The sequence below is a fragment of the Acomys minous genome (assembly GCF_964271855.1).
Source record: "Acomys minous genome assembly, chromosome: 8".
Classification (NCBI taxonomy): domain Eukaryota; kingdom Metazoa; phylum Chordata; class Mammalia; order Rodentia; family Muridae; genus Acomys; species Acomys minous.
Window position 1 is genome coordinate 74,773,808 of NC_140489.1, and position 22,702 is coordinate 74,796,509.

General features: G+C 35.3%; 1 protein-coding gene across 7 annotated transcripts in view; it reads right to left on the minus strand.

Annotated features, from left to right (window-relative positions):
• The window catches only part of DGKB (diacylglycerol kinase beta), a 693,335-nt gene that overhangs the window by 178,017 nt on the left and 492,616 nt on the right, over positions 1-22,702 (minus strand). For all 7 annotated transcript variants that reach the window (XM_084791209.1, XM_084791212.1, XM_084791211.1 and 4 more), the window contains 2 exons: positions 10,222-10,312; positions 1,416-1,611 (listed from right to left, as the gene is read on the minus strand). In XM_084791209.1, coding sequence (XP_084647335.1) covers positions 1,416-1,611; positions 10,222-10,312 — 287 coding nt within the window. The remainder of the gene's footprint in view (positions 1-1,415; positions 1,612-10,221; positions 10,313-22,702) is intronic.

A 22,702-nucleotide genomic window follows, 5' to 3' on the forward strand; every position in this document is an offset into this window, starting at 1 on the left:
CTTGGGAAGGTCTATACAGTATCCAAGTGGAAGGAAAGCATTAAAGATCACAATGAGGTCAGAGTGCTCATGGAAGAGCTGAGATACACGTCTGATCTCGCCAGGGATGATGATGCTCAGGCTTTTGAACTCCTTTGTGATCTCCAGGAAGCCATTTTAGGTGCCAAAGTGGATCTTCAAGTGGTTGAGGTATGTGACAGTGTCTGCCATGTGCACCGGCACATTTTTGCGTGGCCCCCAGAATGCGAACAGGGGTCTCTGAATCCTGGGTCTGTAAAGCCTCGGCCTCCTGCATTCCCCATGTTGGAGTCAGATCGGTGTCTCTCAACTTTTTATTTTTATGTCATTTCTTATAGTTGTACTGCGTTCTTATTATAAAATGTTTTAATTGATTTGTTGCCCAAACTCTTTGTCACCATCTGGTTGCAGTAAGTTTATCTTATGGAGGATGTGTGACACTTTTACCTTCAATCTTTGCCTCACTGAGACACAAAATTCCATTTAATCGAAGATATTGCTCACAGTCTTAATTTAAGCCTGACTCAGAGAATATCAAGTGTACCAACTATTTCACATATTATTGATCTACTTATATTCAGGCTTTAATGTAACAACCTCTCCATATTTTGTTTTAGCTACACAGAGATAATGGTATTAATATTTTGTATTTACTTATTTTATAATGTCTGATTTTATAGAACCCTCTATTTAGTTAAGGGTGGCCTCAAATTCATGGTAATTTTGCTGCCTACTTTCTTATTAGTAATATTAGATATATTTTTGAAGTTGAAAATATTATAGGCTTTTACACATAAACTAAAGGGACTATCTCCACTTTCGTGTCTTTGATTACAGTATCTATCATGAATTAGTTGCCACGCCCCAACATGAATGAATTATATTATAATGAGGTTGAAGCACAAATTCCAAAGGCTGTGGATTCTGTTTTGGTATTCCCTGTTCCTTGTTTCTCTGGTCATTAGTAGCAGATATTAACTTTCTAAAGAACAGCAACAGATAAATATATATTGTGAAATATCAAAACATTCTCTCTTGGAATAGTAGCTTAATACAAGATGATGTGAACATCATATCTTTCCTGAAGAGACAAGAATAAAGTCTTTTTATAAAACAACTGGGTCTTTGGTACAACAACTTAAACACTGGCAAGAATGAGCCAATTCCAAAAAGAACTCAGTGTATAGTTTATTTTACTTTTTCTGCACATAGAATATGCATTTTGCTTTTTGAGGGGGAAAAAAAAGCTATCACCAAAGAAAGACGAAAAAAGAATACCTTAAAAATGTTAGAATCCACCATAATTTCATCATATATAGTTATCTGAAAGACTTTTTTCAGGTAGCTTTGGAACAAAAGCAATAAGCAACTTAACATATAATTTTGGGAAATCTTACCTTGACTTGCAAACTTCAGCTCTTTTGCATCCGTCAGTGTGGGTCTTTTGTCAGAGCCTTTTTTCTCTATCCGTCGATGGCTTCTTTTCTTTTTAGACTCTCCCCAAAGATTAGATCCTCCATGCATGCTTGGTATATTCAAAATTGCAATTCCTTCCAGAGATATGTTTATTAAATCTATCTGTACTCCATCACACTGGCGGGACAGAGAGAGAGAGAGAGAGAGAGAGAGAGAGAGAGAGAGAGAGAGAGAGAGAGAGAGAGAGAGAGATCATCTTTTTTATTTCTTATTTATTTTTATTTTTTAGTAATGCTATTTTAAAGTCATCTCAATATAATGAAGAAAAATGCGGTAACATTAACCAGTTGCCATCCATAACTCTGAAAAACAGGCATATACCACATATGTGCTCTACTTTATAAGAAACCTTTGGGATAGAAACACATTTGTTTCTAGGTAAACTGTGGGCCAAGGAGGTCAAATTTAGTAATGAAAAAAATAGTACGATCATTTCCTCTTTTGAATGACAGATTTGAACTCCAGGTGCTCCTGTCTCTACATCTGGCTTAGATTCCTCTCTCCTCTCCTCTGCTCTCCTCTCCCCTCCCCTCCTCTCCTCTCCTCTCCCCTCCCCTCCTCTCCTTTCCCCTCCTCTCCCCTCCTCCTCTCCTTGCCCCTCCCCTCCCCTCTTCTCTCCTCCCCTCCTCTTTTTGTTTCTTTTTCCTCCTTTGTTCCTTTGTTCTTTCCTTCCTTCCTTCCTCCCTTTCTTTCTTTTTCTTTTTCTTTTTCTTTCTTTTTTCTTTTTTTGGAGCTGTCAGGGAAAGAAATGGACTGATAGACATTTATAAAGGAAAACTGAACTCAGTACCAAAGGGTGATCACAGAGGTTCCAATTACAGTGAAGTGAGTATGAACTCACTTTCTAAGCACATCAGAGGTACTGAGAGGCACAGCTGTCCTGATGAAAGTGGAAATCAGATAGAATTGAATGAGGCAGATGTCAGCAGGAGCAAAACAAAGATTCTTCAGCCAACATTACTTGTTGTTGCTGGGATCCTAATATATATATTTTTTTCTTTGCAACAAGTCACCTTGCTACAAATGTGCTAAACTATTACTGCTTTATACAGCTAGAGTGGTCAGTTTTTAGAGTTTTTAAACTTTCTGTTCATTATTGTTGGTAGATTTGTGTGGAAGATTATGAGGTTATTCTGTAGTCGTGTGTGTGTGTGTGTGTGTGTGTGTGTGTCCGTGTCTCTATAAAGGGTTGCGACAACCACCATGTTGTAATATAATTAAGTCATCACTAAGGTAAACACTAACTTTAGTTCTCAGGAAAGCCATGACCTTTAGTCTTTGAAGAAGTTAATATTCCATAGAATTGACATCAAAACCCACTGAACCCCATCCGTTTCCACATTTGCCTCATCTTTATAAGGTGACGTTTTTATTGTGCATATTACCACAGTAACAATGCAGTGAGATACAGGGACACATCTTGAGCCCACTTGACAGAGGAGGAAACAATTCTGGAAAACTAGCTAAATTTTCATTTGACTTGCTTCTGTGAAAAGGACCCCGTTTCTGGGTGATGTGTTTCATTTTTTTTCCAGAAACAAGTACTTTTTCTTCTTTTTTACATATTAAATTAAGATCATTTCTTTTTACTAAAGAATTCTGCTCCTGTGTATATTCACTCACCGCTATATATTCTAGATAAACAGATATTAATTTCATAATTAAAAGTAATCTTGTGTAAATACCCTGCAGGCCTCAATGAATCAAACACATACTGTGTGTCAGGCCTCCCACTGTCTTCAAGTGGAACGCACTGGCTGGATAATTAGATAGTACATATTTTTTAACCTTATTTGCATGCATATTATATCTTTTGCACACTGACAAGCAGCAGTAACAACAAAAGTCAGATTACCACAGGGAATTCCCACAAAGAAGTCTTCATTCCTTATAATTTGCAGCCTAAATTAAAATAATTTGATCTTTGACAAGGATGAAATGTCAAACAGAAGGGGGTCCTCTACAAGCCACGGCCTGTGGCTTCTGAAAACCGCCTAATTTATGTCAGTCACTTCTTAATACATATTTAAGTATTACACGAAAAAGATGATAAATATGCAATCTGACACCTTTGGTATTTCCCTGCTGTTAATTTATAAAGGTCTGGCTTCCCCCAAACTGACTAAAATCATTTAAATAACAGAAGAATTGTGAAATAAGCTGGAGCCTGGGCCTGGCTTCCATTTCCACTCAATATTGAACACAGCAGGTAGCACACTAAGACAATTATGTGACTAGGCCTTAGGACCCCGCTGTGACAAGTTACTTTCAGAATTAGTGAAGGAAGATTCCTTTGTTCATCTGCAGAAAAGGAGAGCAAGGTCTTTTCTCATCTTCTGCCTAATTGAACTAGTGGAGTTAGGTGAGACAATGGAGTCACACCAGTGTGTACGACCATGCATGTTTTCCGTCTTCACAGCCGACTCGTGTGTGCTTTGAAGGAAAAGGAGTTACTTGTTCTCTGAGAAGTGTGGAAAAGAAAACCAGCAGCCACAGACTCTCAAGGAGTCCGGAGAACGAGGAGTGAAGAGTGTGGCTGTCCCTCTGAGTCCAGGACAGTGACATAAGTAAACCCGTGTCTATGAGTGCTTCAGTGGCACCAGGCCACCTTTCTCTGTTTGCTTTGCCATCATGTTCTGGAACGTTGCATGTTGGTGCTGATGGAGTCAGGAGTTTCAGCACACCAACTGAGTTTATAAAAAAATAGAGCTGAGGTGAAGGTTATGAAATATAAACAAGGGATAAGTCCAAGTCAGGTAATGCTTTTGCATGCTTTGAAAATATATGATTTTTCAAAAATTTTAACTACAGAAAAAAGCAAAAACTTAAAAGCTAACAGCTTCAGTGCAACAAATTCTGAATATTTTTGTTAAATACAAGGTCATGAACATCCACTTGGGGGGAACATGCAGGTCATGTTGTGAAGCCACCACAGACATCTTATTTCCAGCACAAAGTTCCTTAAAGGGCACCTACATTTTTTTCCTGCCAATATGTATTAACCTTATTTTATAAACCTTGAAGAGTTGAAGGTATAGGTGTTAAACTTGATGAGATAAATTCAATGACTGGCTTTAGTTTTCTATAATGAATTAGCTTTTATGCCTATATCAGTTAAAATTGTTAATAATTTTATTCAATGAAGCATAAAACAGTAGCAGGTTATGTTAGTCTTAGGACAGGCCACTGGGATCACAGTGTGGAACACCCTAATTAATACCTTTCAAAAATCTGTTAACAAACAACAATAATCCTATAGTTGATTTTACACCCATGAGGCTCTAGCATTTATTAATTCCTTATATAACTTAATTGTTTTTTGAAAAATCTCAGCCTTTACTACCTTCCTAGATTCACTAACACGGAAGAGCCTGGCTATCCTATCAAATGGGCATGCGAATCCTCTGCTTGGCTTTGGTACATGGAAGGAAACTGAGAGCCTGTGTCCTTTGCTGCTCCAATCTCAGGCACCAGCATGAAGTTGAGGGATACTCTTTACTCATTCTTGAAAACACAGAATGCAAACTTGGCTCTGACATACTTTCTTGTAATTTTGAAGTTTTTATATTTATATTTTTGCCTTTTGTAATAAAGTTAAATCATAACTGAGAATCTTCAAACTGAAACTCCCAATGTTAAATCATTGTTGCAACTTCATCATTTACATAAATACAGTATACCTTTAATTAATTCTGTAATTATTATAATTATTTTTCTTATAAATTATTACAAATGTTTAACTATGCAATGGAGATTTTTATAGCATACCTTTGATTCATGGTGTGTATATAAAAATTAAACCAATAATGGAGGTGCATTGCTTAGTACTAGACATGAGGTAAAATTTTAAAATACATGTGTTTTAACTATTATTATGAAGTAACTTCCCAAATATTTATTTGATTACAAGTTTTTGCTCTTTTCAGAAGTAGCTCCCTACAGAAAGAGCATTGTGACATAAACTACACACAGAAAGTGACTTGTTTTTGAAGAATCTGACATTAAAACATATAACCACTGTTAGAGGTTTTGTTGTTACTGCCATGCTTTATTCCTCATTAGACATTTCTCAAACCATACTTGGTATGATTTTAGGCCACATAGGAAGCAATAGCAAGCAGAATCAAATTTCTGAACTGCTGATTTCTTATATTTAATTATGAAGTAACCTTCAGGGTAGAAAGTCATATTCTACTAATGTGATAAACTAGATTCATTAAAATGTGAGCAGAAAGGCACACTTGGTATTGCTACACACACACACACACACACAATATACAATAATATAATGGGAAGAATACAGAATACTGACTCCAGTTTATAAATGCTATAGTAGTGAATCCTTAAGCAAACCAGAAATGCAAAACCAAAAAGCTAGACTATGTAAAAGCATGACTTTATGATAAGTAACTCAGTTCTTTTCCAGATTTCTTGAAGAATATCTTGAATCACTCTCCTCCAACCATATATTGTATTGCTATATGGAATAACACTTATTTTAGCTGTATTTAGAACTTTAAAACTCAATGATTTCTATATTTATTTTTGTTAAAATTATTTTTTCTACTTAAAGCAAACCTTTTTTTTTTTTTGAAAATTCAATACTCTGTAACACATATAGCATTGCTCTGTGGATTGATAGACTTTCATTCTGTGCTCAGGGAAAGGCACAAAGCAGGAGAGGCACAGGAAGGCTTAGGGTCTCCAGTTACACTATAACACTTGATAGGCTGAGGTCAGATGTTAGGGGAGGAGGGCTCCCCTTTTTGAGGACTAAGGGATAGAGGAGGAGGAAATGAGGGAGGGGGATACAATCGGGATGTGAAAATTTTAAAGTGCAGAACTTTATATATTGCAGGTACTTATATTGCTAATCTGACTATATGGGAATAGCTCTGAGACAGGCTGGGACATAAATGTCTAGGCATAGACAATGCTTCTTGTTGGCTACTGAACCCCTATGAATTACTGTTAGATGCAATTCTTTGTATGGCATCAATGAAGATTTACAAATGTCTTTTTTTTTTCTGTTTATGCAAAGAACAGAGAACCAGCCTTAATTTTTCTGTGCATCACACACACATCTTATACATTTATAATTTTAGGACTGTATAATGCTTGTGAGAAATTATATATTTTCAAAACAAAAGAACTGGACACTGATACTGGATCAGACCTGATAGGATGCATTCCTCTCAGCATGCTGAGCACTGACATGCTGCATCCTTCATTTTCCAGAACCAAGTGCTTCAGTTCCTGGTCCTCATCAGAACAAAACAGCTCCCAAGACACCTTCACAGAAAGCTTCCAATCCCAATGGGTCAAGCATTTCAGACTCTAATTAAGCCTGGAATTTCTCAACATTTAGAAACTGGACCACAAATGCTATTCCTAGATTGTTTAATCATTTCCTCAATTTTATTTGTGCCCTTACAGAGGTATAATTCATCCCAAATCAGCCTGAAGAAACCTTAAGAAAACAATGTTCCACTTCCTTTAAGGGAGATTGGGTACATTTTTCATTCCTTCCTTGGGCTATAGATGTTTATTTTCAATTGAGTTGGTTATAAATTATTATTTGTCTTATTTAGAGAAAAAAGTCCAAGATCATCTGCCTCTGTCTCTGTCTCTGTCTCTGTCTCTGTCTCTGTCTCTGTCTCTGTCTCTCTCTCTCTCTCTCTCTCTCTCTCTCTCTCTCTCTCTCTCTCTCTCTCTCTCTCTCTCTGTCATCTTCCATCATCTTCCATTCTTAGGTTTGGAGATAGGAGTTAAAAACAAAGAAGTGGGAATATAGAAATATATAGGAAAGATAGAACAAAAAGTAGATTAGTAAATCTATTCCTCAACTTAATGCCTTAATTGTCACTCACAAGGTTATTTTTAATTACTGGTATAGAATTTTTTATATAGATGCAAAATAAGTTTAATTTTAGATACAGTGGTATAGAATTAAAATTTAAGATTATTCTTCATACACATTATATATATATTTCTATTCTAATATGTGGTATTGTACTCATATAACTCAATTATAATATAAGGTTTACTTCTAATACTTTGAAAGTGCTAGTGTAGGCTGCCATGGATAAATAAATTATATGAGTTAATTGTTAGTTGATCAAATTATGGTCATATCAATCAATTACTAGGTAAAATAGATAAGGTTTTCCAAACCTCAGCGACATACAGAATATGGCAGCTAAAAGGGTTTTTATAATTTTAAAGATTCATTGACAATGAGACAGCCTAACTCCTGGCAACACCCAGCCTACTTCCAAGAGGATGGTGAGCATCAAAGAATCTCCTTATGGAGATGGCTTCAAATGTGGCAAACAAGCCACCGGGCAAAAGGTCCTCATTTCTACCACAGACAGAATTTTGCTTAAAAAGGGCAAGCTTGGATGCAGGCAGAGTCGACAATCAAATTCTGACAAGACAGGATAAGCAAGTCCTCAATAGTTCCTGCCTCACAAATACGTCTGTCACATTTTTGGGCCAGAAGACTGAAGATGATGCTCCATACTATATAGAGTTTTGGGTGGCTGCTCAGGTAGTCAACTGCATCTTATCTTCTCATTTGGGAAGCTGCTAACCTACAACCCCTGTATACTCAGGTAATCAATTTTATTCCTTCTCAAGTCTCTGATGGGGTGAAGACCATACAGTTTAGTTTTGCAATTAATTTTAGTTGTTTGGGGATTAAGACACTTTTAGGTCTAGATAAATGTTTTAAGTTGATAATGATGAGATATGATAGATATTGATTTACATTCAGAATTTTAGATGCACCGAGATAGGAAAGATGTTTTCTTAAAGACTGTCAAATACAAATAGCTAAAATATTAAGAATGTAACATTTATATAATTCCTGATTGTTTCATGATTCTTCTTGCTGTATGTAGTTTATTGTATTTTTGTGGAATAATATAAATATATATGTAAAAAATAAAAAATATTTAAGAAAAAAATAAAGAAAGAAAGACTGCATACAACTACAACAACAACAGCAACAACCATAACAACAAAGCCATAGTTTGGCTTTTGCTACAGATTTTCCTCGAGCAGAGATTTTTTTTGAAAGTAGAAATGTTCAAATTCTACAATATAAACAGTTTCATGATTTCCTAATTATTGAAATTAAACTGATAGTATAATTTAAAAATAAATTCATGTAAATGTATATTTTATAATAACTACATATCTCATGACATAATCAGGGCTGTAGAGATTGCTCCATCGGTAAAGTGCCTGCTTCACAAGCCTGAGGGCTTGGGTTTGGATCTCTTACACTCATGTATAAACAGGGTGTACTGTGTGTACTTCACTCCAGGGCCACATAGACAGGCAGATCTCTGAAGCTTGCTGGCCAGCATATCCAGCCAAAGCGGTGATCCCCAGATTAAGTGGGTAGACTGTTTCTCAGTAAAATAAGTGGAACAGGGATAGAGAAGGACTCCCTATATCAACTTATGGTTTCCATATACATGTGCAAATACACATGGACATATACATAACATGAACACACACATACCGTACACACAAAGTAATCTTAATACATACAACTATATGTACACTATTACACTGAAAACAATTAAAATACAGTCTTAATTATTAATAATATATCATATAAATATTCATGATTGCACACATATAAATATATGCAGATATATCTTTCTTTCTTTCTTTCTTTCTTTCTTTCTTTCTTTCTTTCTTTCTTTCTTTCTTTTGGAGGAGGAGTCCCATCTTGCCCATCTTTAAGCTGACATCCCCCACCAGGTCAGAGTGATGGAGTTATTCAAGACAGTCATGCAAGAGAGCTGGGGGGCGGGACAGTACAAACTGGGTACCCATTAGTCCAGTTTAGGTCAAGCTGGTCCCCTCACATCACAGTCCCCCCAGGTCTAAGATTACCCTGGTTCAGTACAGATGAATGTTCAAGTATTGTGTAGAGAGCCAATCAGGGGTCTGGGCTACCTCTCCCCACTCCCCTGGGCCACGATCTGAACACATTATATACAAAAGTATAGAATGTACAGAGTGGACCTTAATTGGAACCTTATGTGATCATTACAATTTATTTTGCTTAAGGACACAGTTTTCGTTTTCCCTAACCATTCAGTCTATTTCTAATATTTAGTCTTATTTTCAGTAGGCCTTCAGATCTTTCTGAAGTCTGTCTTTTCTTATTATCTTTGCTTTCTTCCTTGGGGTTTTTACATACAATATCTGTCATGAGGAATGGTAACCTTGTGAACTGAGAACCTTAGCTAACAATTAAAATGGAATGGAAAGGGTATGTTTTAACGTTTATCTGTGAAAGTAAGCAGACTTTCAGTGCACTATGTTTTAAACTTATGAGATACTGTGACCTGAAAGTATAACGGTTTTGTTTTCCAAGTTTTTTTTATTCTATTCAGCTAATTTTTAAAGCTGTCATATTTTTCTTCATGCTGTACACAGTAAATTGTACAGTTTTCCAAATTTTCATTCTGCTTTTCTCTTATATGATATTAAAGCATCTCATATTAATACTTTCATTAATTTCAAGTAGTACTACATTCAGTATGATTGGCAAAGGTCATATTTTAGAATCCTGAGTAAAACTATATGTTAAAAGTATATTTCTTACTAGTGTCCACAACACAACACCAAAAAAAAAAAAAAAAACCCAACAACAACAACACAAGCCACTTCATACTATTACAAAGGTGAACCATTTTTTCTTACTTCTATTTCTACAGATTCATGTAGCTTCTTGCAGGTGGCTGAGAAGGTTTCAGATGTGCCAAACTCAAAATACCAAAATTTGTTCTTCATTCTGAAAAAAGGAAAAGAATCAGTTTAGACAGTCACCATATCCAAAGGGGTTAAAAAGAAAGTAACTCTATTTTGTCTTATTTTCTTGTTCATGTTTCTGTTTCTGTGAGCAAACACAAAGAGTAAAAGCAATTTGAGCAAGAAAGGGTTCATTTCACTTGTATTTACACATCAGAGCCCATCATTAAAGGCAGTTAGGGCAGGAACACATGGCAGGTACCTGGAGGCAGGAAGTGAAACAGAAGCCATAAAGGAGTCTGCTTACTGGGTTTCTCTCTTTGGCTTAATCAGTCTTCTGCTTTCATTAAAACCCCAGGATCACCTTTCTGGGTGTAGCACCACCTACAATGGGCTGTGTCCATCCTTACACCAATCTCCGTTTAAGAAAATTGGCGGCAGTCTTGCCTACAGGTATATCTTAAGGAGAATCCCAAATGAGAGTTTCTCTTCTCAAATACCTCTAGCTTGTGTCAACTTGACATAAAACTAATAATCATTTGAATCTTAAAAGTAAAAGAAAACATTTGAGGGCATGCAGTATGTAGCCACATAAATTCAAAGTGTGTATGTTAGTGTCAAATTGAATGACAGTGCCTGATGGGATTCCAGGGGTGTGCTGATCTTACAGAGGCCTGAATATCATTGACTTTTCTATCTGTTGTTATCAGACTCTTAAAAATGGCCTTAGAACTCATAGTTTGTATGTCAGAAGCAACTTGATTTTAAACTATTAACTCTAAACACCCTTAAGGGTAAAAAGAAATATAGAGTTTTCTGGGAGAAAAGAGAAGAAGATTTAGTATGGTAAAACGTCTAAATAGCTACCTTTACAAACAAAAAGGATAGAAAGCATATTTATGCAAACTTGTTGGTTACCAGAAAGCTAAAAATTACTAGGTAAGAGCATTAATTGTTTTAACCAGATATATTTTCTCATATGAATAATAGTAGAAAATCATGACAGTCTGAATGCATTTAGCAGGAAAGGATAATGCCCTGAAGCTGAAAGAATATATTTAAAAAAACTCAGTATCAAATTAAAGTAATATACTTCCTTTTATGTCACTCAATGATTAAAAATTTGTCTATTTTACAAGGTAGTTAAATTCCTGGTCACTTACTGTAATTTTGCAGAGCTTGGCAAAATGTTTATATTATTTAAAATACATAAATATTTTTATGAATATATTTAATTTTTAATTATTAACATTTATGATAAGTAATATCCTTTCTTAGAAGAAAATAGAGGTAAATGACATACATATTTTCATATACCAAAATGATATTGAGATTTATTATAGTATGTAAATATATTTATCACATTAATTTCTTCTGTTTTTAATAAATATTAATAGGTCACAATTTTATCACATTGTGAAACATTTTGACATGAAGATATTCTGAAAATGCTACTAATTAATTGAATAGTCATTGTTTTGAATGCTGACATGGAACTTAATGTTGAACTTACTATTATGGTTATTGAAATAAAACTTCTGATATAAAGTTATAAAATATGCAACTAATCTTTTCTATCTAGACATACTCAGTAATATTTAGGTTCACAAGGGTTTTATTTTCATATGCAATTTCTATAAGCTCCTCCTGTTTCAACCACATGCAAGCCAGTAAGCTGAAGAACAAAGTTGATATCAAATTTCACAGGATCTTGGTACCATTAACTCTTACTTTTCCCAGAGATTATTTTTTTTAATTTATTGCCTGATATTACATATGTGAAAAATTAAAATAAGAATGACTAGTGCTTTGGATCTGTGGACCTATGTAACATTAACAATCGCTAAAGTTATGTAAAATTTTAAATATTTCCCTACTGACCCATTCTGATAAAATTACAACCTTCTATATGGGGACAAGAAAATATTGGTTAATGTAAGATGCCCTCAAGACATCCTTTTAAAAACATAGTATTTGTATTTGTACTAATTCATTGAGAATTCCAAACATGCATATGATGTATTTGATCATTAGTTCTGTCATTGCCTTTTGGAACCAGTTTTTTACAATCTGCAGGTGTAACATTTGGGTCAGCATTTTCTCCAGATATCTGTGGATTCAGTCATCAATTTGTTTACTCATTCAACAAGTGTTCAGTTGGATCGTTCATCTCCTCTGTGTTAAGTTCTAAAGATACAAGTCCAATTGTTCATGCTATATTATGGGCAAATGAAAAAGAGTGTTGCAAAATTATATGCAGGCCTAAAAAATAATAATTAAAATGTCGTTAAAAATATTAGTATTGAGTGAGCATTCGTAAATGACTAATTTTGCCGCAGTGAACCCAAAGGGCTTAAAAGGAGGTAGCAGATAAATAAATTACTAGCAGGAAACAATTGAAAGAAAGAGTTGAATTCTAGCCTTCCTGGAAGCACATTCTGACATAGCAGCAGGTTGAATGAACATGGACTATCAGGTTTGGTGGGGTCTATTTTAAAACTTGTATTCAGAAGGTAAAGGATAGGATTGACATAACACCGAAAGAAGTTTATGATCGATGTAGTGACATGATCAGCTTTATTTTATGGATGGGTAGGAATGAAGACATGGGCTGAATAATTAAGATACCAGAACTGCGGAAAGAAACATGATGGAACGGTGAGGATGACAGCCTATGCCAAGTGGCTAAGGGAAGGGAGGAGAAGGCACAGTTCAAGAGACATGGGAGAAGTAGACTCCACAGCAATTGATAGGACTCTCTTGTACCGGCGTGTTCTATACCTAGGTTACCTTTGTGTGGGCATATGGGAGCATGAAAGGCCACATTTCACAGGTTTTGTGGACTAAATAATGCATTGCAGTTGTAAATTAAATATAGGTATGTGGATCAGTGTTTGGTGCAAATGATATTCCCTTTGGTTTCCATTCTGCCTATCAAAGTTCATCATACTTTCATGTAAATATTGTTTCAACAGACAAACACTTGGCTCACGAAAACATCATAAGAAACAGAAATCTCGAGAATTTACATGCAGCCTTTATTCACCATATTAGTTAGCATTACTGCTCATGTGCAGAAGCTACTTTAAATTCTCCATTATTACAACCATTTTATGCTTCACTTCGATAAATATATGGAGGCAATAAAGAACACATAGAATCAGATCCACATGACAAATTAAAGGCTGTTAAATTTTATTTTTTTAAACCAAACTGGTCCTCAGGATGTAGAAATGCAAAAGAAGCACATTTAGGCATGTGCGCTATCTATTTTTATGGTTCACAATAGAAAATGATCTGAATAATTCAGAGTAAGATTTGTGAGAGAAATCACATTGCTTTGGACTTGAGAATCTGGGAACTGGACATTCAATTGGTATGAACTGGTCACATAGAATCAAATTTATTGTACATTTAGACAGGATTTATAACTCCAAGTAAGATGACAAATGCCCTACAAAGTCCACAGGCAAAAATTATGCATGTAATTATAATTTTAATTAATATATGAAGTCTCTTTTCAATGAATTTAATTGTAAACCTGCAATTAATATTCAAAATGTTTGGCTACCAGATGTTCAGGTAAAAATGAAGAGCCAAAGTCCCATTTACCAGGTATTTTTTTCACTAACAGTAATTTTGTCTTTTACAAAATCAGAGAAATGTGAACTGTGCAACATTTTGTTGAAAAACTGCTTTTGTCATTATGAAATTTTGTCAGTATTTAGTTCCATGAATTTTTAACTTTCAACTAGGTAATTTAGCGTCTACAAAACATTTTCCATGTAATAGTTGTATCTTTCATGGTTTTCTTTTCCTTCCTTCCTTCCTCCTTCCTTCTTTCCTTCCTTCCTTCTTTCATTCTTACCTTTTATCCTTTCATTCATTCTTTTATCAGCTTCCAACTTTAAAAAAAAACACATGAAACACACAAAACTAAATAAAATATAAAGTTACAGTGCACTTCCACAAAAAGCACAGTTGTGCCTAACCAGAGGGGATGGCTGCTTCTAACCAGGCTGCAGAGTAGAGTGGTACAAACACTTCACTTATCTTATGTAGAAATTTGTCATAAATGCACAGAAAGCTAAACACAGTGAGAGTGCCCCTCAGGTACACGATTAGATCTTACAGGAGCAATTGTTATGTATTCAGTGGGAATGCAGAAAGCACATGGAGCTTATTTACTAAATATGAAGTCAACGGTCTCCCAAAAAGCATTTGTACACTTTTCAAGGTTGTTTAAAAATGATTCAGCATTAAATCCGAGATCCCTCTTGATCTTGGACATTTAAAAGCACACAGAAACACAATCTCCTAAATAGCTTACTTTTACATAGAATTATAGCAAATGTTTTTTAAATTTTACTTAAAGTGTTCCAATAATTCCTATTATTTTTATTGGTTTTGTTTCATTTTATTGTTGTTGTTCCTGAAGTATTCCAACAGTAATTTAAGTATAGAGAGAGTATTCTCATGAAGACAAGGATTTTAACAATGAATATCTTCCCTGGAATTCTAAGTTCAAGTCTTTCAAAACCATCCCATATTCTTAAGTATATTAGGAACGGGGCTTGCCTGGCAATGCTGGTGAAGAGACACACAAATTGATTAATTTATTGTAATATGTTAAGGGTTTAAGCTTGCAGAGTTTTATCAGGAAATCAAGTCACCTGTATTTGCTTTCACTGTTAGAATCCATTACACTAAACATTGGATACATAATTACTCATATTTTCCCAAACACAGTGAAAAGTTATTTAAAAAAATATAAGGCAGGAGTCAGATGGAAGTGCCCCTTAGAGCCTTGTTTAAGCAGCCAGTGAGGCTGTGTCTAGAGAGGGCTGTTTACAGAAGTCAGTGCAATCCAGAGCAGCTGTGTGAAGTTGTGTCTGTGGGGATCCAGATCTTGCTATTGCTACAGTCTTAGCATAGGAGCAAGAAAGAGAGGCATGGGAGTGTGGTGGTGTGAAGATGAATAGCCCCCATAGGTTCATATATTTGAAAACTTGGTCCTTAGCTGATGGAAGTGCTTGGAAGGACTAGGGGTACAGCCTTTTTAGAAGAGGGATGTCACTGGGGATGGGCTCTGAGGTTTCAAGACCTTACATTTTCCCAGTTAGCCCTCACAGCCTTGTTACACGCCAAGATGTAATCCCTAAGCTACTACACCATATTTGCCTGGCTGCTGCCATGCTCCATGACACAGTGGTCATAGACTCACTCTCTGACGTCGTAAGAGCACAATAAACTCCTCTGTAAGCTGCCTTGATCGTGGTGCTTTGTTGCAACAATTAAAATTTAACTAAGGCAATATTTCATGTTTTTTCCCACTTCTAAAAAATGTTTTATGTAGCCCTCATACATGCATATATAGTTGGATCAAATTCACCCCAAATTAGCACCCCTCTAATTCTTCTCCTATTTCTTTCACCACCTCCCCCTCTACAATTCTTTCTCCTGTGACGACTGAGTTCATTTAGTTCTGCCCATATGGGCATGGATGGGGGACCATCCATTGGAACATGTGTTTGCTCACTTCTTAAAGTCTCCTGGGAAACCCTATGCTGCATGGATGACTCAAGTAGCATCTGCTTGTTAACAACTAAGTCCTGACCCAACCCAGGGGAAATCAGTTATTAGTTTCTTTCATTGGCAAACATAAATATACCAGTAAATAATGAAGAAGAATATCATTCTAATCATAAAAAGTACAATGAACAAATATTTTTACTGCAACTTATAAAAATTATACTGTTAATGATTATGTATATGATATGATGAATATTTATATGATATATATATATATATATATATCTCACTACAGCTTCTACCCCTATAAATATACCAGTGACACAAGTGACTTGTTCTGTATCATTGTAAATCGTGTGACAAATTGCGTCTTATTTAGATTCTCAGATTTTCATTTCCTTGCTTACAGCAATTTCTGTCTTTCACAGTAAGAGAATGATGTTGGTAGAAGTCCATAAGGAAGAAACACTACTGTTACTACAGCTGCGGCCCTGTATAGTCACACCAGAGAGAGCAAACACTACTGTTACTACAGCTGCGGCACTATATAGTCACACCAAAGAGAGCAAATACTACTGTTACTCCAGCTGCGGCCCTGTATAGTCACACCAAAGAGAGCAAACAAACAAGGCTCATGTTTCCAGGCAACTAGTAGAGAGATGGATTTTTCTTTAAAACATGATGTATAAAAATGCTTCTATCTAATTCATAAGATTTGCTTGTTAAGTCCCAGGGAGACAACGCAATACGCTATAGAAATTTCAGACAGAATCATATAATAATCAATCTTGGTTTTATAACAAAAGATAGATGTTATAAAAAATATAATTTTTACTTGAATTCTAAACAAATTTTCTCATGGAAGTGTATGAAAAAATACTGTTGGAAATAAGATATTCTATTATTTTTAGTGGTTTAAATTTTTCATTAAAATAGTGGTTATATAACAGTGTTGTATGATCAAAAGTTTTCTGTTAATAGATACTAAGAAGTTAATGTTTGTATAAATATTTTTTGGTCAGCATATTGCCACATATTATATCTAATTAATAAAGTGAAATAAAAAACAACCAAAGCAGCAATGTCACCAAATCATCAGAGAGCTGCATACACACAATAAATACCTTGGGGTGCTGATAATTTTGTGTTTACTTGAAACAAACTATATAACATGTTTAATCAATGACCAAGCATGTCTAGAACCTTCACATTTCAATCAATGGTTTCTTGTAAGTATTTTTTATGAAACCTATTATGGAGAGTAAACGTAATTTTATGGTAGAGATAATTGCCTTTCTTATTGAGCACAGCATTGCATCACAGAGACCAATTGCCAGAGTGTAGAAGTGAGTCTCAACATTTCATGGAACGCAGCAAAATCTTACTAAATAAATTCCAGAGTTCTCCTTTCCTTTCTGAAAACATTTCTCATTGATAACAAGAGTGACTGCAGCATTTCTTGGAATCTTTACCTGAGCCATATAAAACATAGATTAGACAGGTCAAAGGTCAGACAGGTTGACAGTGGCTGACATTTTTTTAAAGTGCTCTTCTTTCTGTCTCCTGAAGCGAAACAAGTGAATATGTGAATATGACTGCACGATCTAGAGTGGATGACTGAACCTCTCTCTCTCTCTCTCTCTCTCTCTCTCTCTCTCTCTCTCTCTCTCTCTCTGATAAAGGTCACACAGAGTAAGATTCTGCCATCACTTCTTGTTCTAATTCAGGAGAGGATGAAATTTGAAGGAGATGGCATGGCTGCTATCCTGTCCCAACAAGGAGGAAGGCAAAGAAAATTCAGAAGCACCAACTGTGAAGCTGGGTTTCTAGATTTTTAAGTATGTGAGATATAACAACAGACCATTTACTTCTTGTGGTCTTTTGTTGCAGCAAATCACACTTGCATACAAGGTAGCACAGTTTGAGAAGTAATGCACACATGTGTTAAGATCAATGAGATTTTTAAAACACTAATTGAAGTCATATTACTACAGAATAATGCAATTTCTCACACTGTGAAATTCAGTAGTAGCTGAAAGAACAGAATTAAAATGAGGATTTGTGTTCGGCACATTTCCTTGTATGATTTGAGTGGACATACAAAGATCACTGAATCATCTTTCCTTACCTAATTTTCTGTATTCTCAAATTTTCTTAGCATTCTTTCCACATGTAAATATTTGAAAGAACCTTAAAACATCATCATAAAACATAATTTTTGATGTATTTCCTCATCTGCCAATGATGCTTTTATTGTAGTCAGAAATGTCAGTATAGAGCAGAAAGCAGTTGGTGAGATTGCCGTAATACAATAAGGAATGCCTTCTATGGTATACCTGTTCACGTCTCCTCTATCAATAAAGAAAGAGAGTGGCCTCGTAATATTTGTTCCAACAAAGTATTTGGTGAAGTCTAATTATTTTCTATAGAAATATTTAAGCTATCTACCAGAAATAAAACAGAAACAGAGAGTCTATCCAAAATTGATAACTAAATGTAAGAAATTAATTTTGTCACTCAAACTGTAAACATGGGAGATTATTAAGAGGATCACCATGGCCATAAATAGAAAATATACATCATAAAATTTTCTTTACTATATTTAAGGTCAAATAAGAGTACACTACAAATGTAGCAATTAACGTATCATGCCTGGGCTTTATTCTGGACATCAGAAGTCATGACTGTGCTCCTTTTCTGATGAGGAAAGAATTTATTTATTCAATATTTTTATTACATACCTCAAAGATAAGACACTAAAATTCTATTTGTTTTTGTTTGTTTGTTTGTTTCAGACAGGGTTTCTCTATGTAGCCTTGGCAGTCCTGGACTCACTTTGTAGACTAGGCTGGCCTCGAACTCATAGTGATCCACCTACCTCTGTTTCTTGAGTTCGGGATTAAAGCTGTGTGTCACCATACCGGGTCTAAAATTGTATTTGTATTCATAGTAGAATATGTCTTTATTGAAACTGCATATATTTTTATAAGAAAAGTATATTACCATATTTTAAGTGATTTGTGATAAGTGCTAAAAAAAGAAGCTATAAGTTTGTATAAGATAAAAGGAAAGACTTCTTTCTGAGTAAAAATTCAAGAGACTTTCCACAGGTTCTGGGTAAGAGAATTCCACAGCTCATTCCACTTTGCCTTATCTTTGTAGTCACCAAGCAATCTGAAAGATGACTTGGCTCTCTGTGGATTATGAACATGGTATCTGGAATCGTGGGATGTGCATTTGGGCCATCACAACTTCTTCTTTATTTTAAGTCTTTCAATTTCTCTGTAAGAATGAACAAATGAATGAGAGAGACTCTGATCACTTTTAGGCTCCAGGACTCAATTACCTTTGTGCATTTATCAATGTGCAGATATATGATCACATCACCCAGACATGGCTCTGCAGAACCACTGGGGAGTCTTACAGCATCCCTCAGCAGCTCGCAATGATGGATAACCGCGACGGAACACACTGAGTTAGGGAGGGAGTGACAGTTTTCTTCACCCTCTCCTTCCTATCATTCAACAACTGAATTTCATGAGATTTCTTGGTTCTTTCTTTCTGTCCTGTTTATTGATCTTGACTCAATCCATCGTCAGTTACCACATATAAAAGTTGTTTAGTTTTATGATAACATAGCTCGACAGATATTTACTGGGCACTTACTGAGTTTTAGGGAAACTGGTTAAATATACAAGTTTTAACTATCTAATAAGACTATCCTAAGTCATAAACAACTTCACAAGTAGAGTACAAATTGATTGTGAAGTTTGTTTATTTACAACAAATATTTGAAGATGCACTCTATTAGTAAATAAAATAATTTTACATAACAGCAAATGCTTAGCCTAATCAAATATGAAAGTCACTTGAAGCAAACTGTCAGGGTAGTCTCGAGATAGACAGTTCACCATGATAAACAAATATAAAAATGTATATATATATATATATGTATATATATATACATATATATATATATATATAACATCCATGAGCAATTCACATATGATCATACACATTTATATTCCAACATATACATGCACACATGGATTTGTACATGTACAAACATAATGCATGTGCACACACTCACAAACACACTTGCTTTTTTAACTGGAAAACTAATACTTTTTATTACTGTGAATCATCTTAACTCTAGATCATAGGGCATTAGTATCTATTGTACTGTACCCTGCTTTATTTTCATGTCTCTTCTAAATTTTAGATGTTATATTTTGTAAAACTTGCAAAAGTCAATGAACAAAATTACACTTCTCTGGCTCCTTCACACATTGTTTCCCTTACTTCTATTCTGTGAGGACTACTGCAGCTTCACAACTTAAAAAAATACTTCTAGTAAGACGTGTTTCTATTCTCTGAAAATTAGTCAAGTGCTTTACCTTTTGCTTTCCTTCACACATTAGCAGTCTTTTTCAGGTTCCCTAACAAGAAGCCAGGTGTGCACTTTGAAAACGGTGTCTTTATAAAAAATTCTCTGACACTAGGTCATAAAATGGAAGACAGGTCTCCTTCCTATGATTCTTTGAAAAGTAGTTATATAAACATTAATTATATCACAAAATGACAAGGTACAAGAATCTGACTACCTGAGTTATATTGAAACTGTTGATATTTTAAATCAAATTGAAGAATTGTGTAGCACAAGACATGAGTCAGTACAGCCATTACTACTTAGATTACATTTTTTGTCACTGATTTACATCATGAGGGACCCAGATGACTCCCTGAATATCATATTCTGTTTTTGTTTCCATCAAGAAGCTGTAATTTATACAAAATAGTCAGGCTGACTTATACATAAACTAATTGACAGATGTACTCACTCCCATTTTGGGATTAATCATGTGTCAACACACTCAAACACACGTGATACGATCCTAAGATAGGCATGAAGAGAACATTTCCTCACGTTTTCCTTCCCGTTTTCTGTTGTTTTATTTTAAAAGCTTTCCTAGCCAATACAGTATTTGCTCCTGTTTAAAATTGTTCCTATGAGCAAAATACAAATGGGGATTATCTGATGAAAAACAATTATTTAAAGATAAAGCTGTTTTTAATAAGCATTTCAACATGTCACCAAAGCACAATTACTTTTCCTATGTTTAAAAAACAGCAGTATGTTGCATGGATCTCCATAAGTGAAACGTCATCTGCTTTCTATAAAGCCAGAACAAAGTGAGAAGTCCTGAGAACTGAATACAGGATGCAAATATCAACCTAGATACAGAGTTGGCGTCATCACATTCTGAATTTTATTATCTATTTATTTATGGTTACTCATTTTGACTAGTGACTCATCGAAAGATGCTTCCTGACTGAAAAGATTACATAGATTAGTGAGAGTAATCTACTGCCATTTTGAGCCCATCAGTAAAGAAAAAAATTCCCAGAGGCTTTTTTTGGTGCGAGCCATGCTTAATAGTCACAAAATAAAATATTCAGAATATTCTTATTTATACAATGTTCTAATGTCTGTAAATCTTGCTGAAGTTCCTATTAGAAATTCACAGGGCTATGCGTGTGAGTAGGGCCTTATTTCTACATAGCCATTTCACTAGGAATTTAAACCCAGAGACTTGAAATACATGCAAATAAAGGAATGTCCAAGAATACCAGATAAAGAAAACTCAATCAGTATTAGGTCACTCATTCATTCAATGAGTGTTGAGTGGTGTCACTTTATGCTTCAGGACCTGGTAAAACACTGGAAATTTATGAATGAACAAACTAGATAAGTTTTTCCCTCATACTGCGTTTAGCCATTACTCATTTAAACAAAATTACAGATTGTCTATTAACACTCTGAATTAATGGACTAGTTCTTGTGCTTATAGCCGCATGGACATGCAATAGACTACCCTCCCAAATTTCATGAAACATAATAGGCAATACAACTAATTCCCAGAATGCTTATTATCACAAGTGCCACCCATATTAGCAATTATTTCAATGTTAATGAATATACCAGAAGAATGTTGCCAGAACTCACATTCACCCTTGGCCTGGATGCTTGGTTCTATGTAGTGGGACTGTCCTACTTTCCCTTCAAAGGCAAATTCCCTTTACCCTCTGGAATCTAGCCTTATGGTTTACCTTGTCCAGGGAAATGATGCAGATATGATGTCATGGGGGCTCCAGATCTTAGGATTCAATGGACTTGCAAATGTCATGTTCCCCCTCTCAGAGCACTGATGATACTTACATGGTAACAACTCACAAGAGAAACCAATTTGTTGATGAATTCCAGTCTCCTGACTTGATTTCATGTACCAGACTACTTGCAACTATCCCGGGCATGGGTACGAATTTATTCCTGTTTCAGGAACCTGTTTGGTGTGGGTTGTGTAGTATGTGAATACAGACAAAAGAAATGAAAATGTGTTATCTGGCAGATACGGGGATGAAGGCCTATATTAACATCAGTATAGCTTCCATAGGCTCGACCTGTAAGTCTCTACTATGGCGCTATGTAAAAGTTAAAAAAAAAAAAAAGCACAGTACACATAAAACTATAGTTCCTTGGAGGGAAAAACATTTCTTTCACAGATGAGTGTAAGGACAAAGGCACTGTGGCAGAAAGGAACAGATTTCTAAAGCTAAATAGAAGAAATCCTGCAGGCTTGGAAAAGAGTGTTGGTGCGATGGGAGATAAGGGCATGCTGACAGGCCAAGGACAGATATGAGAGTTATAGCATAGTTTCTTGAGGAAGATGTTGTTAGTAGCATTGCTTATGTGAAAAGCACATAGCGCCGTTTTGCCTCTTTGGAAAAGTCTTTTTTTCTCTTCTGAAGGCAAGCCTTGCATTTGCTTTGTGTGGCTGCTGCATACGCTTTCTGCAAATGCAGCAAAGCTGCCCCTCAAATCCAGCAGCAATGGTGCTGC